This window comes from Manduca sexta, unplaced genomic scaffold (genome assembly GCF_014839805.1).
Source record: "Manduca sexta isolate Smith_Timp_Sample1 unplaced genomic scaffold, JHU_Msex_v1.0 HiC_scaffold_1013, whole genome shotgun sequence".
NCBI lineage: Eukaryota > Metazoa > Arthropoda > Insecta > Lepidoptera > Sphingidae > Manduca > Manduca sexta.
In genome coordinates, this window is record NW_023591836.1 from 28,867 (window position 1) to 47,004 (window position 18,138).

The 18,138-nt window shown below is 63.0% G+C and overlaps 1 protein-coding gene across 1 annotated transcript; it reads right to left on the minus strand.

The window, feature by feature from the left end:
• Window positions 1–1,779: 1,779 nt before the first annotated feature.
• On the minus strand, window positions 1,780–16,966 carry LOC119191084 (actin cytoskeleton-regulatory complex protein PAN1-like). Its single transcript, XM_037444969.1, has 5 exons — window positions 16,851–16,966; window positions 16,392–16,714; window positions 8,493–9,635; window positions 3,196–3,336; window positions 1,780–3,113 (listed from the first exon to the last, which is right to left on the minus strand). Exons 1-5 carry the CDS (start codon window positions 16,964–16,966, stop codon window positions 1,780–1,782), a joined length of 3,057 nt encoding a protein of 1,018 aa, XP_037300866.1.
• Window positions 16,967–18,138: the final 1,172 nt, after the last annotated feature.

Consider the following 18,138-nt stretch of genomic DNA (forward strand, 5'->3'; position numbering starts at 1 on the left):
GGCACCACGTGGTACCGCAGTGCTTCGTTGATGCATGGCCAGGGAGCGAATTAAAAGCGTTTGGAGATGTCGAGAGAAACCGCGATGACGACCTTCCCCTGGCCACTGCTGCCTCCGCCTGCGACTTGACCCGCAGAATCGCGTGGACAGTTGAGCGTCCACTCCTAAAAGCCAAACTGTTTGTCGGCCAAATTTGGACCGACCCTCTCGAGATGCTCGACGAGGCGCGCGCGTATACTCCGCTCAAAAAGTTTGGCGACCTCGTCGAGCAGCACGATGGGCCGGTAGGCCGACGGCGACTCTGCGGGTCTCCCCTCTTTCTTAAGCAGGACGAGCTTCCCGACTTTCCAACGCGCCGGGAAGACGCCCTGCACCATACAGGCGGAGAATAGGCTGCGGAGCCGCGGCCCCAGGTACTCGAGGGCTAACACCCAGGCTTTCCCGGGGATGCCGTCGAGACCCGGGGCGGTGTTTTGCCCCGCAGTCGAAACACTGCCGCCCGCATTTCCGCGGGCGAAACCTCTGGAATATCCCTTGCCGAAAGTTCCGACGACGATGACGCCAACTCCGGTGGCGCCATCGGTGGAGGAGTGGTCTCCTCGGTGGCCGGGAACAAGGCCGCGACAACGTTGGCCAATAAATCTGGCCTGAGACTCTCCGACAGTGGAGGCGCCGCCGTACGAAGCTTGTTCATAACTAGCTTGTATGGGCGCCCCCACGGGTCCGCGTCGAGAGTCTCCAAAAACTCCTACGTGCCGCGACCTTGGCCCTGTGAATGGCCACCCGCAGCGCTCTCTTCGCCTCTTTATAGAGGCCGTAGAGCTGCCGCTCCTGGTCTTCGTGGTCTCTTCCTCGGATTCGGCGGCGGCGATGTCTGGCGCATCGACGGCGCGCAGCCACGCATGACGCGCGCAACTGCGCTAACTCCGCCGACCACCAGTACACCTCCCGCCGCGGAGGACGACGGAGCGCCCGGGGCATGGCGGCGTCGCAGACATCCGACATTGCCACCCCGAACCACTCCGCCTCCTGCTCTACCCGAACCGGACCCTCCGGCTCGGGGAGCCACGTAGACTGCCAGAGCGGCCAACTCTAGGGCCTCCTTGTCGAGGCGTCTCAGAGCCCACCGCGGGCCGTCCTGTCGAGGGGCACTCGGTCCAACACTATTGGGCCGGATACTCGGGGGCGCGGAGACATCGAACCTTATATAACGGTGGTCCGACAGCGTCTCCACGCCCACGAGGACTCTCCAGCCCTGGACACGACGTGCGACGGCGGGGCTTCCAAACGACAAATCCACAATAGACCCGCCGTTGTGCCGCACGCACGTGTCCACCGACCCCCTGTTCAGGACGACCAGGCCGACGGAAATCGCCCATTCCTCCAGGACCTCACCGCGAGCGTCAGTCGCCGGCGAACCCCAGACCGCGGACTTCGCGTTGAAGTCGCCGGCGACGATCGCCGGGTGAGGTTGGCCCTGCTCAACCAGGGCCCCCAGCCGAACGAGAAAAGATTCGAACTCGGCCAGAGGTCTGTTGGGGAGAAATAAACTCCTACAATCCACAAGTCCCCAACAGAGCCGCGACGCATCCCTGGCCCTTCTCGACTTTTGCGAAGGGCGGGGAGCCAGCGGCACCCTGGTGATGATGGCCACCGACCGTCGATGTCCCCTACCCAGTTATCGCGGGAGGGACAAAATACGGTTCGGCGACCACGGCCACTGCACCGACTTCGTGGGCCGGAGATCTTAATCCTCCGACCCACCGAAGCACTTCCTTCTCAGCCCTCTGCGGCAAAGGAGTTGGCCCTCTCCTCCGAATTGGCCCCGGGCACCTCGTACATCGGGGCGCCCGTGGCCGTGAACTTCGGCTTTAACCTCGATATATCCAATCCGGTGAGGTCCACGCGATTCTGTGCGTCCGTGAGGACGCCCTTGTACGTCAGACCCTTTGCCATGGCTGCCGGTGTCAACGATATTACCACGGCCGCAGATCGTGGCGGCCGCAGTTTGGGTTCCTTCCGGCGCGAAGGTTTTGGCGGCTGCACGCTGGTTGTTGTTGGCGCTGCTGTCGTCTTCCCCTTCTTCTTCCTTCTGGCCACCTCGACCCATGGCGTCTCCATTGAGGCAGGGGCCGGCGGCAGCGGACGGGGCTCCGGCGCGGGTTGAACTGCCGGCTCTTTTCTTCCGCCCTTCTTCGGCTTGGAGCCTGGTGCTGGCTTCTTTGCAGGCGCAGCGCTCTTCTCTCGTCTTCTCACGGTTGCTGGCGCCATCGCGGGTGTCGACGCCGCCGCTGTAGAAGGGCCCGCTACGGCTTGCGGCGGAGCGCTGGAAGGCCCAGCAATGGGAGCGGGGATAGTGGGGGCAGGAGTGGGAGCCTGAGCGGGCTGGGCCGTCTTTTTTCCCCTCCCTTTTCCTTTCTCCTTCCTCGGCTTGGCGTGGGTTCCTCCAACATAACCGTCGCTCACTGGGAGTTCAACATCTATGGGAGTGGTCTTCTTCTCGTGTGCCAGCGGCGGCCGTTGCGCCGGGCCCATAAGGATAGATTCCATCCGGGCTTGGACCCTCGCTTCGACCATCGCCAGCATCTCCTCTGTAGACGGCCCTTTGGCGGCCGCCTCTAGCTCTTCGAGGCGTCGTTTCAGAGCTGTATTCTCCTCCTGTATTACCTTCATGTTTGCCTCGAGCCGGGCACAATTCTCCTGCCACTTCTTTGTCTCGCTCTCGAGAAGAGCGATTACAGCGGACTCGGGTTGGTCTACGTACCTGGCAATTTTGTTAGTGACCCAGTTTAATGCCTTCTGGGAAGTGCCTTTGAGGTTGCCAGATTTCCTCACTGTTGTTCGTACTACCTGGACACACTGTCTTAGGTCTTCCCTCAGCACGGGTCGGTCCTCATCTTCGGTCTCTGATGCCTTGGGAAGGATCGGCGACTTGACGAAATGGAGCCGGTCCTCCAGCTCCTTGTCGGCCCTCTTCTTCGCTTCTTCGCGTTGGAGCTTATCCCTCTCGAGCTGAGCTTTCCTCAAGCCGACATATTTGCCGACTGAGGGCGGGCGTCCTCTCCCTCTGCTGTCAGTCGTTTGCGACTTTTGGCGCTGGTTCGTCGGTGTCGCTGGTGAATTGCGACAAACTGTGCCTTGAGCGCGAGTTCCTCCTCCAAAGTTTTTTGCTTCGTACGGTGGAGCCGCTCCCACTTGAGTCCGAGTCTAAGCTCGGAGGCCGTACGAATTCAGTTGCCACCTCCATGGGCTTCGCGCCCGTGTTCTCCTTCTCTACTTCGCCATCAGTGGGCTTTCGCCCCCCGAACTCCGCCTCCTCAGCCCCGGATTCCGGAACTGGAGAAGGCAACTTCGTCAATAGAATTATAGGGTTTTTAAGGTTTTGAGATAAAGATTCCATGCTTGTTCCCACGAGTATGGGGGAAAGGGTGGTCCGCCCAGGCAGAGCCCCCTGTACCTGGGTAAGCCTAGCGTAACCCGCACAGAGTGTCGGCCGGTACTCTGGCGGGGTCGCACTCGAGACCGAACTACCCATCGGCCATGCATCCCCTCGCGGTGCGCCGCCGCTTGAGATTCGGGGTGATTTTTTATAGAGGTTTTCTTCCTCGCGGTCCGGGCGGTTAAGCCAAGACCCTCGGTCCGGCAGGAGCGCGAGACATATCCACAGACCTCCATACCGGGTTACGATTTATGACGGTGGCAATGAAAGGGAGAATCCCCCCCACTGCCTGCTCGGGGCGGGGTGAGCGCACACCGAGCCCGCCGACACCCCCGGGACGGAACCGGGAGCTGCCCGAGATGGGCCCCACGACGTTGTCCTAGTCGACGGCGGAAAATATCGTCAGCGGGCCTACTCGCCAACGCCACAAGTGACGGAGAGACTGGTCGACGACGACACTGTCCGACGGCGTAACTAGACGGCGGCCGCCGCAAGAGGCGACGACCGTCAACAACCCGTTGTCAGGATATTCGCCGGCGCGCAGATCAGCCTGATCGGTCTGATCGACGCGCCGTTGCCCAGGGTGCACCACGAGGAGGTTTCCTGACCTAGCACCCCAACCTAACCTAACCTAACACTGGTTTCGCGGAGAAAGTACCTTATTACTACCGCCCAGCCTTCGCGGGGGCGACTGAGCGGTTATGTTGGGGTAGCCGTTGCCTTACGACCCGACAATTGAGCGGCCCGGAACCCACGGGCGGCGGTCGGGCCGAGTCCCTAACCCTAACAAACTAGTCCCTACGCAACGACCTACCAACTAAAACTCCGCGTTGACCCTCTTCGGCGCATAGGGACGACTGCGTGCTACCTCGTGACACCAGGTCCGAGTTTCGTCCGCGGCCGCCCCTGCGCGGTGCCGCCTTGCGGCCCGTCTCCCTAAATGGGGGGCTCCTAAGCCCCCGCGCACCGAAGGACGCTCTCAGCGTCAGCGGCAGCGTGAGGTCAACACCACACTGCCGCCCATCCCGGGGGTCAACCGAGAGTGTGCGATGAACGCACTGCACGCACTGAAAAGTGCGCGCGCACTAGGACGGACAGCCCCTGCTGCCCGCCGACGACCCCTTCGTGGCCCCTATTAGTCGCCTCTTACGACAGGCAGGGGTTTACCGTGGTGGTATTCTCCAAACGCCCCCATTCCACAGGGCGGGAGACGCCGGTCAGTCGTCCACCCGGCGCCTCCTACGTCTCCTCTGACGGCGGGAGGGATCGGCCCGTTCCCGATCCCTCTCGGCACTCTCCTTCTGCGAGAGAACCACCTCACAGAAGTGGGCCACCGCACGCCAGGCCTCCCGACTGTCGACCATGGACGCGACCACAGCCGGCAGCGAGAGGTCTCCTCCGACGACTGACACGAGAGCGCTGCGCTCATCGTCCCAGGCTGGGCAAGACTCCAACGTGTGTTGGGCCGTATCCCGCGGGCAGTTGTCACAATGGTGACACACGGCGCTTATCTCCGTCCCTGCTATCTGACACGGGTACTCCCCGAAGCACCCATGCCCGGTGAGCACCTGTGTCAATCTAAAGATGCCGCGCCGTGGCGCCTGTCCAGCCACTGTGCAAAGACAGGACGCACTGCCGCGACGGCCCGAAGCCCCGCTGACGGGGCCTCCAGCCTGAGACGCCACTCCTCCACGGCGGCTCGCCGTAAGGAGGCCCTCTTGGCCTCCACCTCCTTCAATGCCGGACGCTGCCCATTCCTGAACGCCTCCTCCCTCCAATGGAATGTATCGGAGAGAGCCTTGGCGTCCAGATCCCAGGGCAGGAATCCGGCCAAAAGACTAGCCGCCTCGAACGAGACCGTGCGATACGCCCGTATGGCCCGCTGCGCGATGACCCGCTGCGGGCCCCGCAGGAGAGCGGCAGAACGCTCCCCTAGGGCGTCAGCCCAGACCGGGCTGCCGTATAGTGCTATGGATCGCACGACCCCGTGGTATAACCTTCGACAAGGGATATTTGGACCTTCCAGGTTGGGCAGCAGGCTGGAAAGAGCGCCCGCCGCCCTGGTCAACTTTGTCCTTAAGCTTTTAAAATGGGCGCTGAACTCCCACCGGCTATCCAAAATCAAACCTAAATACTTCATGGTATTGCCGATGGGAATCCGCACCCCCTCCACTACGATGTGGGCACCGGCCGGTGGCCCCTCCGAGGCCCGTGAAAGCAGATGGCCTCGGTCTTCTCGAGGGCCACCTTTAAACCTAAACGCCGAATGCGGCTCACTACATGACCGGTGCCCACCGCCGCCAGGATCGCGGCGCCCTGGAAGGTCTTAGACGTCGCCGTGACCAACGTGTCATCCGCATAACACGTCACGTCGACGCCCCAGAGATTGGCACCACGGAGCACCCAGTCGTACCCGATGTTCCACAAGAGGGGCCTAGAACCGACCCCTGTAGAACACCGCACGACATCGCTCTTCGGTGCCACCCGTCGGCGCCCGGATACACCACGTACCTGTCAGAAAGGTACGCGTGCACCAGACGCCTGAGATAGGGCGGCACCACATGGTACCGCAGTGCTTCATTGATGCATGGCCAGGGGAGCGAATTAAAAGCGTTGGAGATGTCGAGTGAAACCGCGATGACGACTTTTCCCCTGGCCACTGCTGCCTCCGCCTGCGACTTGACCCGCAGAATCGCGTGGACAGTTGAGCGTCCACTCCTAAAAGCCAAACTGTTTGTCGGCCAAATTTGGACCGACCCTCTCGAGATGCTCGACGAGGCGCGCGTGTATACTACGCTCAAAAAGTTTGGCGACCTCGTCGAGCAGCACGATGGGCCGGTAGGCCGACGGCGACTCTGCGGGTCTCCCCTCTTTCTTAAGCAGGACGAGCTTCCCGACTTTCCAACGCGCCGGGAAGACGCCCTGCACCATACAGGCGGAGAATAGACTGCGGAGCCGCGGCCCCAAGTACTCGAGGGCTAACACCCAGGCTTTCCCGGGGATGCCGTCGAGACCCGGGGCGGTGTTTTTGCCCCGCAGTCGAAACACTGCCGCCCGCATTTCCGCGGGCGAAACCTCTGGAATATCCCTTGCCGAAAGTTCCGACGACGATGACGCCACTTCCGGTGGCGCCATCGGTGGAGGAGTGGTCTCCTCGGTGGCCGGGAACAAGGCCGCGACAACGTTGGCCAATAAATCTGGCCTGAGACTCTCCGACAGTGGAGGCGCCGCCGTACGAAGCTTGTTCATAACTAGCTTGTATGGGCGCCCCCACGGGTCCGCGTCGAGAGTCTCCAAAAACTCCCTACGTGCCGCGACCTTGGCCCTGTGAATGGCCACCCGCAGCGCTCTCTTCGCCTCTTTATAGAGGCCGTAGAGCTGCCGCTCCTGGTCTTCGTGGTCTCTTCCTCGGATTCGGCGGCGGCGATGCCTGGCGCATCGGCGGCGCGCAGCCACGCAAGACGCGCGCAACTGCGCTAACTCCGCCGACCACCAGTACACCTCCCGCCGCGGAGGACGACGGAGCGCCCGGGGCATGGCGGCGTCGCAGACATCCGACATTGCCACCCCGAACCACTCCGCCTCCTGCTCTACCCGAACCGGACCCTCCGGCTCGGGGAGCCACGAGACTGCCAGAGCGGCCAACTCTAGGGCCTCCTTGTCGAGGCGCCTTAACGCCCACCGCGGGCCGTCCTGTCGAGGGGCACTCGGTCCACCAGTACTATTGGGCCGGATACTCGGGGGCGCGGAGACATCGAACCTTATATAACGGTGGTCCGACAGCGTCTCCACGCCCACGAGGACTCTCCAGCCCTGGACACGACGTGCGACGGCGGGGCTCCCAAACGACAAATCCACAATAGACCCGCCGTTGTGCCGCACGCACGTGTCCACCGACCCCCTGTTCAGGACGACCAGGCCGACGGAAATCGCCCATTCCTCCAGGACCTCACCGCGAGCGTCGGTCGCCGGCGAACCCCAGACCGCGGACTTCGCGTTGAAGTCGCCGGCGACGATCGCCGGGTGAGGTTGGCCCTGCTCAACCAGGGCCCCCAGCCGAACGAGAAAAGATTCGAACTCGGCCAGAGGTCTGTTGGGGAGAAATAAACTCCTACAATCCACAAGTCCCCCAACAGAGCCGCGACGCATCCCTGGCCCTTCTCGACTTTTGCGAAGGGCGGGGAGCCAGCGGCACCCTGGTGATGATGGCCACCGACCCGTCGATGTCCCCTACCCAGTTATCTCGGGAGGGACAAAATACGGTTCGGCGACCACGGCCACTTGCACCGACCACTGCGCCAGGCTTTGGGACAACAGGTCCTGGGCGCGGGCGCAGTGGTTGATGTTCGCCTGGAGGAAACTTAGGTCCATTACTGATGGGCGATCTCCTCCACGTCCATCTCGGCCACTGGTTGCGGTGGGCCCGCCGCCTGCGGCTGGGACAGAACCTCAGCCGCGGCGGCATTCCTTCCTTGGGGGCGGCGCCGGTTGCGTCGGGAGGGGGCAGAACAAGCCTTCCCCCCGAGCCGGTGCCTGGCGGGCCTGCCGGCGGCAGCGCAGACTGCGCAGTTCGCCGGGGCCTTGCACTCACGGGCTTTATGGCCCGCTTGACCGCAGCGATAGCACAACTCGCTGCGGTCCACCGCGCAGTCGCAGCGCTCCCTTACGTGCCCGCTTTCTAGGCACCGGAAGCACCGCAGGGCCGCGACTCGAGGACGGTCACTCGAGCCGCGGTCCAACCGATTAATATTCGGCCCGCCCCCTTCACCTTTTGGGCCGCCTTTATGGGCAAGCGAACCCAGGCGGTCCCAACGCCGGATCGATCGGGGCGGATTTGCCCCACTTTGATTGTGTCCGCGGGACACTCACCGGCTCTGGAGAGGGCCGCCGCGACCGACTCCGGAGTGGCCGTGTAGTCCAACTCCGTCAGCCGCAGCTCTGCAGTCTTCGTGGGCCGGGAGATCTTAATATCCTCCGACCCACCGAAGCACTCCCTCAGCCTTGCGGCGAGGGAGTCGGCCCTCTCCTCGAATTGGCCCCGGGCACCTCGTACATCCGGGGCGCCCGTGGCCGTGAACTTCGGCTTTAGCCTCGAGATATCCAATCCGGTGAGGTCCACGCGATTCTGTGCGTCCGTGAGGACGCCCTTGGGCGCGGGTTGAACTGCCGGCTCTTTTCTTCCGCCCTTCTTCGGCTTGGAGCCTGGTGCCGGTTTCTTTGCAGGCGCGGCGCTCTTTTCTCGTCTTCTCGCGGTTGCTGGCGCCATCGCAGGTGTGGAAACCGCCGCAGTAGAAGGGCCCGCTATGGCTTGCGGCGGGGCACTGGAAGGCCCAGCGATGGGAGTAGGGATAGTGGGGGCAGGAGCGGGGGCCGGAGCAGGCTGGGCCGTCTTTTTCCCTCCCTTTTCCTTTCTCCTTCCTCGGCTTGGCGTGGGTTCCACCAACAAACCCATCGCTCACTGGGAGTTGGACATCCCCGGGAGTGGTCTTCTCTCGTGTGCCAGCGGCGGTCGTTGCGCTGGGCCCATTAGGATCGATTCCATTCGGGCTTGGACCCTCGCTTCGACCATCGCCAGCATCTCTTCTGTTGTTGGCCCTTTGGCGGCCGCTTCCAGCTCTTCGAGGCGTCGTTTCAGAGCTGTATTCTCCTCCTGGATGGTCTTCATGTTTGCCTCGAGCCGGGCACAATTCTCCTGCCACTTCTTTTATTTCCTCGCTCTCGAGAAGAGCGATTGCAGCGGACTCAGGTTGGTCTACGTACCTGGCAATTTTGTTCGTGACCCAGTTTAGTGCCTTCTGGGAAGTACCTTTGAGGTTGCCAGATTTCCTCACTGTTGTGCGTACTACCTGGACACACTGTCTTAGGTCTTCCCTCAGCACGGGTCGGTCCTCTTCGGTGTCTTCCTTGGGAAGGATCGGCGACTTGACAAAATGGAGCCGGTCCTCCAGCTCCTTGTCGGCCTTCTTCTTCGCCTCCTCGCGCTGGAGCTTATCCCGCTCGAGCTGAGCTTTCCTCAAGCCGACATATTTGCCGACTGAGGGCGGGCGTCCTCTCATTCTGCCGTCGATCGCCTGCGTCTTCGGCGCCGGTTCATCGGTGTCGCTGGTGAATTGCGACAGACTGTGCCTTGAGCGCGAGTTCCTCCTCCAAAGTTTCTTGCTTCGTACGGTGGAGCCGCTCCCACTTGAGTCCGAGTCTAGCTCAGAGGCCGTACGAATTCAGCTGCCACCTCCATGGGCATCGCGCCCGTGTTCTCCTTCTCTACTTCGCCATCAGCGGGCTTTCGCCCCGAACTCCGCCTCCTCAGCCCCGGATTCCGGAACCGGAGAAGGCAACTTCGTCAAAAGAATTATTGGGTTTTTTAAGTTGAGATAAGGATTCCATAATTGTTCCCACGAGTGTGGGGGAAAGGGTGGTCCGCCCAGGCAGTGCCCCCTGTACCTGGGTAAGCCTAGCGTAACCCGCACAGAGTGTCGGCCGGTACTCTGGCGGGGGTCGCACTCGAGACCGAACTACCCATCGGCCATGCATCCCCTCGCGGTGCGCCGCCGCTTGAGATTCGGGGTGATTTTTATAGAGGTTTTCTTCCTCGCGGTCCGGGCGGTTAAGCCAAGACCCTCGGTCCGGCAGGAGCGCGAGACATATCCACAGACCTCCATACCGGGTTACGATCTATGACGGTGGCAATGAGAGGGAAAATCCCCCCACTGCCTGCTCGGGGCGGGGTGAGCGCACACCGAGCCCGCCGACACCCCCGGGACGGAACCGGGAGCTGCCCGAGATGGGCCCCACGACGTTGTCCTAGTCGACGGCGGAAAATATCGTCAGCGGGCCTACTCGCCAACGCCACAAGTGACGGAGAGACTGGTCGACGACGACACTGTCCGACGGCGTAACTAGACGGCGGCCGCCGCAAGAGGCGACGACCGTCAACAACTCGTTGTCAGGATATTCGCCGGCGCGCAGATCAGCCTGATCGGTCTGATCGACGCGCCGTTGCCCAGGGTGCACCACGAGGAGGTTTCCTGACCTAGCACCCCAACCTAACCTAACCTAACCTAACCTAACCTAACCTAACCTTTTTTTTTTTTTTTTGGTTTCGCGGAGAAAGTGCCTTATTACTACCGCCCAGTCTTCGCGGGGGGCGACTGAGCGGTTATGTTGGGGTAGCCGTTGCCTTACGACCCGACAATTGAGCGGCCCGGAACCCACGGGCGGCGGTCGGGCCGAGTCCCTAACCCTAACAAACTAGTCCCTACGCAACGACCTACCAACTAAAACTCCGCGTTGACCCTCTTCGGCGCATAGGGACGGCTGCGTGCTACCTCGAGACAGCAGGTCCGAGTTTCGTCCGCGGCCGCCCCTGCGCGGTGCCGCCTTGCGGCCCGTCTCCTAAATGGGGGGGGCTCCTAAGCCCCCGCGCACCGAAGGACGCTCTCAGCGTCAGCGGCAGCGTGAGGTCAACACCACACTGCCGCCCATCCCGGGGGTCAACCGAAAGTGTGCGATGAACGCACTACACGCACTGAAAAGTGCGCGCGCACTAGGACGGACAGCCCCCTGCTGCCCGCCGACGACCCCTTCGTGGCCCCTATTAGTCGCCTCTTACGACAGGCAGGGGTTTACCGTGGTGGTATTCTCCAAACGCCCCCATTCCACAGGGCGGGAGACGCCGGTCAGTCGTCCACCCGGCGCCTCCTACGTCTCCTCTGACGGCGGGAGGGATCGGCCCGTTCCCGATCCCTCTCGGCACTCTCCTTCTGCGAGAGAACCACCTCACAGAAGTGGGCCACCGCACGCCAGGCCTCCCGACTGTCGACCATGGACGCGACCACAGCCGGCAGCGAGAGGTCTCCTCCGACGACTGACACGAGAGCGCTGCGCTCATCGTCCCAGGCTGGGCAAGACTCCAACGTATGTTGGGCCGTATCCCGCAGGCAGTTGTCACAATGGTGACACACGGCGCTTATCTCCGTGCCTGCTATCTGACACAGGTAGTGCCCGTAGCACCCATGCCCGGTGAGCACCTGTGTCAATCTATAGGTTGCGGCGCCGTGGCGCCTGTCCAGCCACTGTGCAAAGACAGGACGCACTGCCGCGACGGCCCGAAGCCCCGCTGACGGGGCCTCCAGCCTGAGACGCCACTCCTCCACGGCGGCTCGCCGTAAGGAGGCCCTTTGCGCCTCCACCTGCCTCCGGGCCCGACGCTGCCCATGCCTGAACGCCTCCTCCCTCCAATGGAATGTATCGGAGAGAGCCTTGGCGTCCAGATCCCAGGGCAGGAATCCGGCCAAAAGACTAACCGCCTCGAACGAGACCGTGCGATACGCCCGTATGGCCCGCTGCGCAATGACCCGCTGCGGGCCCCGCAGAGAGCGGCAGAACGCCCCTAGGGCGTCAGCCCAGACCGGGCTGCCGTATAGTGCTATGGATCGCACGACCCGTGGTATAACCTTCGACAAGGGATATTTGGACCTTCCAGGTTGGGCAGCAGGCTGGAAAGAGCGCCCGCCGCCCTGGTCAACTTTGTCCTTGGTGCTCAAACCTAAATCTTCTAATCCTTGCCGTTGGGTTTTCGCGGAGAAAGTGCCTTATTACTACCGCCCAGTCTTCGCGGGGGGCGACTGAGCGGTTATGTTGGGGTAGCCGTTGCCTTACGACCCGACAATTGAGCGGCCCGGAACCCACGGGCGGCGGTCGGGCCGAGTCCCTAACCCTAACAAACTAGTCCCTACGCAACGACCTACCAACTAAAACTCCGCGTTGACCCTCTTCGGCGCATAGGGACGGCTGCGTGCTACCTCGAGACAGCAGGTCCGAGTTTCGTCCGCGGCCGCCCCTGCGCGGTGCCGCCTTGCGGCCCGTCTCCTAAATGGGGGGGGCTCCTAAGCCCCGCGCACCGAAGGACGCGCTCAGCGTCACCGGCCGCGTGCGGTCACCGCCCCACTGCCGCCCCTCCCCGGGGACAACCGAAAGTGTGCGATGAACGCACTACACGCACTGAAAAGTGCGCGCGCACTAGGACGGACAGCCCCCTGCTGCCCGCCGACGACCCCTTCGTGGCCCCTATTAGTCGCCTCTTACGACAGGCAGGGGTTTACCGTGGTGGTATTCTCCAAACGCCCCCATTCCACAGGGCGGGAGACGCCGGTCAGTCGTCCACCCGGCGCCTCCTACGTCTCCTCTGACGGCGGGAGGGATCGGCCCGTTCCCGATCCCTCTCGGCACTCTCCTTCTGCGAGAGAACCACCTCACAGAAGTGGGCCACCGCACGCCAGGCCTCCCGACTGTCGACCATGGACGCGACCACAGCCGGCAGCGAGAGGTCTCCTCCGACGACTGACACGAGAGCGCTGCGCTCATCGTCCCAGGCTGGGCAAGACTCCAACGTATGTTGGGCCGTATCCCGCAGGCAGTTGTCACAATGGTGACACACGGCGCTTATCTCCGTCCTGCTATCTGACACAGGTACTCCCCGAAGCACCCATGCCCGGTGAGCACCTGTGTCAATCTAAATGTTGCCGCGCCGTGGCGCCTGTCCAGCCACTGTGCAAAGACAGGACGCACTGCCGCGACGGCCCGAAGCCCCGCTGACGGGGCCTCCAGCCTGAGACGCCACTCCTCCACGGCGGCTCGCCGTAAGGAGGCCCTTTTGGCCTCCACCTCCTTCAGGGCCGGACGCTGCCCGTTCCTGAACGCCTCCTCCCTCCAATGGAATGTATCGGAGAGAGCCTTGGCGTCCAGATCCCAGGGCAGGAATCCGGCCAAAAGACTAGCCGCCTCGAACGAGACCGTGCGATACGCCCGTATGGCCCGCTGCGCAATGACCCGCTGCGGGCCCCGCAGGAGAGCGGCAGAACGCTCCCCAGGGCGTCAGCCCAGACCGGGCTGCCGTATAGTGCTATGGACCGCACGACCCCGTGGTATAACCTTCGACAAGGGATATTTGGACCTTCCAGGTTGGGCAGCAGGCTGGAAAGAGCGCCCGCCGCCCTGGTCAACTTTGTCCTTAACGTTTTAAAATGGGCGCTGAACTCCCATCGGCTATCCAATATCAAACCTAAATACTTCATGGTATTGCCGATGGGAATCCGCACCCCCTCCACTACGATGTGGGCACCGGCCGGTGGCCCCCGCCGAGGCCCGTGAAAGCAGATGGCCTCGGTCTTCTCGAGGGCCACCTTCAAACCTAAACGCCGAATACGGCTCACTACATGACCGGTGCCCACCGCCGCCAGGATCGCGGCGCCCTGGAAGGTCTTAGACGTCGCCGTGACCAACGTGTCATCCGCATAACACGTCACGTCGACGCCCCAGAGATTGGCACCACGGAGCACCCAGTCGTACCCGATGTTCCACAAGAGAGGGCCTAGAACCGACCCCTGTGGAACACCGCACGACATCGCTCTTCGGTGCCACCCGTCGGCGCCCGGATACACCACGTACCTGTCAGAAAGGTACGCGTGCACCAGACGCCTGAGATAGGGCGGCACCACATGGTACCGCAGTGCTTCGTTGATGCATGGCCAGGGAGCGAATTGAAAGCGTTGGAGATGTCGAGAAACCGCGATGACGACTTTCCCCTGGCCACTGCTGCCTCCGCCTGCGACTTGACCCGCAGAATCGCGTGGACAGTTGAGCGTCCACTCCTAAAGCCAAACTGTTTGTCGGCCAAATTTGGACCGACCCTCTCGAGATGCTCGACGAGGCGCGCGTGTATAATACGCTCAAAAAGTTTGGCGACCTCGTCGAGCAGCACGATGGGCCGGTAGGCCGACGGCGACTCTGCGGGTCTCCCCTCTTTCTTAAGCAGGACGAGCTTCCCGACTTTCCAACGCGCCGGGAAGACGCCCTGCACCATACAGGCGGAGAATAGACTGCGGAGCCGCGGCCCCAAGTACTCGAGGGCTAACACCCAGGCTTTCCGGGGATGCCGTCGAGACCCGGGGCGGTGTTTTTGCCCCGCAGTCGAAACACTGCCGCCCGCATTTCCGCGGGCGAAACCTCTGGAATATCCCTTGCCGAAAGTTCCTACGACGATGACGCCACTTCCGGTGGCGCCATCGGTGGAGGAGTGGTCTCCTCGGTGGCCGGGAACAAGGCCGCGACAACGTTGGCCAACAGAATCTGGCCTGAGACTCTCCGACAGTGGGGGCGCCGCCGAACGAAGCTTGTTCATACCGAGCTTGTATGGGCGCCCCCACGGGTCCGCGTCGAGAGTCTCCAAAAACTCCCGACGTGCCGCGACCTTGGCCCTGTGAATGGCCACCCGCAGCGCTCTCTTCGCCTCTTTATAGAGGCCGTAGAGCTGCCGTTCCTGGTCTTCGTGGTCTCTTCCTCGAGTTCGGCGGCGGCGATGCCTGGCGCATCGGCGGCGCGCAGCCACGCATGACGCGCGCAACTGCGCTAACTCCGCCGACCACCAGTACACCTCCCGCCGCGGAGGACGACGGAGCGCCCGGGGCATGGCGGCGTCGCAGACATCCGACATTGCCTCCCCGAACCACTCCGCCTCCTGCTCTACCCGAACCGGACCCTCCGGCTCGGGGAGCCACGAGACTGCCAGAGCGGCCAGCTCTAGGGCCTCCTTGTCGAGGCGCCTTAACGCCCACCGCGGGCCGTCCTGTCGAGGGGCACTCGGTCCACCAATACTATTGGGCCGGATACTCGGGGGCGCGGAGACATCGAACCTTATATAACGGTGGTCCGACAGCGTCTCCACGCCCACGAGGACTCTCCAGCCCTGGACACGACGTGCGACGGCGGGGCTCCCAAACGACAAATCCACAATAGACCCGCCGTTGTGCCGCACGCACGTGTCCACCGACCCCTGTTCAGGACGACCAGGCCGACGGAAATCGCCCATTCCTCCAGGACCTCACCGCGAGCGTCGGTCGCCGGCGAACCCCAGACCGCGGACTTCGCGTTGAAGTCGCCGGCGACGATCGCCGGGTGAGGTTGGCCCTGCTCAACCAGGGCCCCAGCCGAACGAGAAAAGATTCGAACTCGGCCAGAGGTCTGTTGGGGGAGAAATAAACTCCTACAATCCACAGGTCCCCAACAGAGCCGCGACGCATCCCTGGCCCTTCTCGACTTTTGCGAAGGGCGGGGAGCCAGCGGCACCCTGGTGATGATGGCCACCGACCCGTCGATGTCCCCTACCCAGTTATCTCGGGCGGGACAAAATACGGTTCGGCGACCACGGCCACTTGCACCGACCACTGCGCCAGGCTTTGGGACAACAGGTCCTGGGCGCGGGCGCAGTGGTTGATGTTCGCCTGGAGGAAACTTAGGTCCATTACTGATGGGCGATCTCCTCCACGTCCATCTCGGCCACTGGTTGCGGTGGGCACGCCGCCTGCGGCTGGGACAGAACCTCAGCCGCGGCGGCATTCTTCCCTGGGGGCGGCGCCGGTTGCGTCGGGTGGGGGCAGCCCCCGCCTGCCCCCGGAGCCGGTGCCTGGCGGGCCTGCCGGCGGCCGCGCAGACTGCGCAGGTCGCCGGCGCCGTGCACTCGCGGGCTGGATGGCCCGCCTGACCGCAGCGCTAGCACCCCAGGTCGCTGCGGTCCACCGCGCAGTCGCAGCGCTCCCGGACGTGCCCGCACTCCAGGCACCGGAAGCACCGCACGGCCGCGACTCGAGGACAGTCACTCCGAGCCGCGGTCCAACCGATCAAAATTCGGCCCGCCCCTTCACCTTTGGGCCGCCTTTATGGGCAAACGAACCCAGGCGGTCCCAACGCCGGAGCGATCAGGGCGAATTTGCCCCACCTTGATTGCGGCGCGGGACACTCACCGGCTCGGAGAGGGCCGCTGCGACCGACTCCGGAGTGGCCGTGTAGTCCAACTCCGTCAGCCGCAGTTCCAGTCTTCGTGGGCCGGGAGATTTAATATCCTCCGACCCACCGAAGCACTCCCTCAGCCTCGCGGCGAGGGAGTCGGAGAGATCACCACGGCCGCAGAACGAGGCGGCCGCAGTTTCGGCTCCTTCCGGCGCGTCGGTTTCGGCGGCTGTGTGATGTTTGTTGGCGCTGCTGCCGGCTTTCCCTTTTTCTTTCTTCTGGCCACCTCGACCCACGGCGTGTCCATTAGCCGGGGCTGGCGGCAGCACGCGGGGCTCTGGAGCGGGTTGGGCTGCAGGCGGTCCGTTCTTCTTCCCCTTTTGGGGCTTTTGTTTCGGCGTCTCTCTCCGCCGGTCCTGGCGTCTTCTTGCCGTCGATGCCGTCGTAACCGCCGCAGCCGTGGAGGGGCCCGCTACGGCTTGCGGCGGCGCACTGGAAGGCCCAGCGACTGGGAGCAGGGGAGTGGGGCGGGAGCGGGAGCCGGAGCGGGCTGGGCCCTTCTTTTCCTTTTCCCTTTGCTCTTGGCCGGTTTGTGTTCGGCGCCCTCCTACTTATATCCGCTCGTCACGGGGAGTTGACGTCCCCGGAGGCGGTCTTCTTCGTGGGCCAGCGGTGGGCCTTTGCGCTGGGCCCATCAGGATCGACTCCATTGGCTTGGACCCTCGCTTCGACCATCGCCAGCATCTCCTCTGTCGACGGCCCTTTGGCGGACGCCTCCAGCTCTTCGAGGCGTCGTTTCAGAGTGTATTCTCCTCCTGGATGGCCTTCATGTTGGCCTCGAGCCGGGCACAGTTCTCCTGCCACTTCTTTAGCCTCCTCTCGAGGCGCGCGATTGCAGCGGACTCAGGCTGTTCCACGTACCTGGCGATCTTGTCCGTGACCCAGTTAAGCGCTTTTCTGGGAAGTGCCTTTGAGGTTGCCAGATTTCCTCACTGTTGCGTACAACCTGGATGCACTTACGGAGGTCTTCCTTGAGCACGGGTCGGTCCTCTTCGGTGTCTGATATCTCTGGGGGGACCGGCGACTTGATAAATTGCAGCCGGTCCTCCAGCTCCTTCTCTGCGTCTTTCCGCGCCGCTTCGCGTTGGAGCCTGTCACGCTCAGAGCTGAGCTTTCCTGAGGCCGACATATTTGCCCACTGAGGGCGGGCGTCCTCTCATTCTGCCGTCGATCGCCTGCGTCTTCGGCGCCGGTTCATCGGTGTCGCTGGTCAAACTGAGCTGCGAAAAGCTGCTTCTTGTTGCGACTTCCTTCTCCAGAGCTTTTGCTCCTCACGGTAGAGCCACTCTCGCTCGAGTCCGTGTCCAGGCTCAAAGGCCGCGCGAATTCGGCTGCCACCTCCATGGGCATCGCGCCCGTTATCTCCTTTCTGCTACTTCATCGTCGTTGGGCTTGCACCCTCGACCACCGCCTCTCCGGAAAACCGGAGTAGGCAACTTCGTCACTAAAATTATAGTGGATTGTGTTTGTGATTTAAGGATTCCAGAATTGGTCCCTCGAGTATGGGCGGGAAAGGGTGGTCCGCCCAGGCAGAGCCCCCTGTACCTGGGTAAGCCTAGCGTAACCCGCACAGAGTGTCGGCCGGTACTCTGGCGGGGTCGCACTCGAGACCGAACTACCCATCGGCCATGCATCCCTCGCGTGCGCCGCCGCTTGAGATTCGGGGTGATTTTTATAGAGGTTTTTTCTTCCCTCGCGGTCCGGGCGGTTAAGCCAAGACCCTCGGTCCGGCAGGAGCGCGAGACATATCCACAGACCTCCATACCGGTTTACGATTCTATGACGGTGGCAATGAAGGGAGATTCCCCCACTGCCTGCTCGGGGCGGGGTGAGCGCACACCGAGCCCGTCGACACC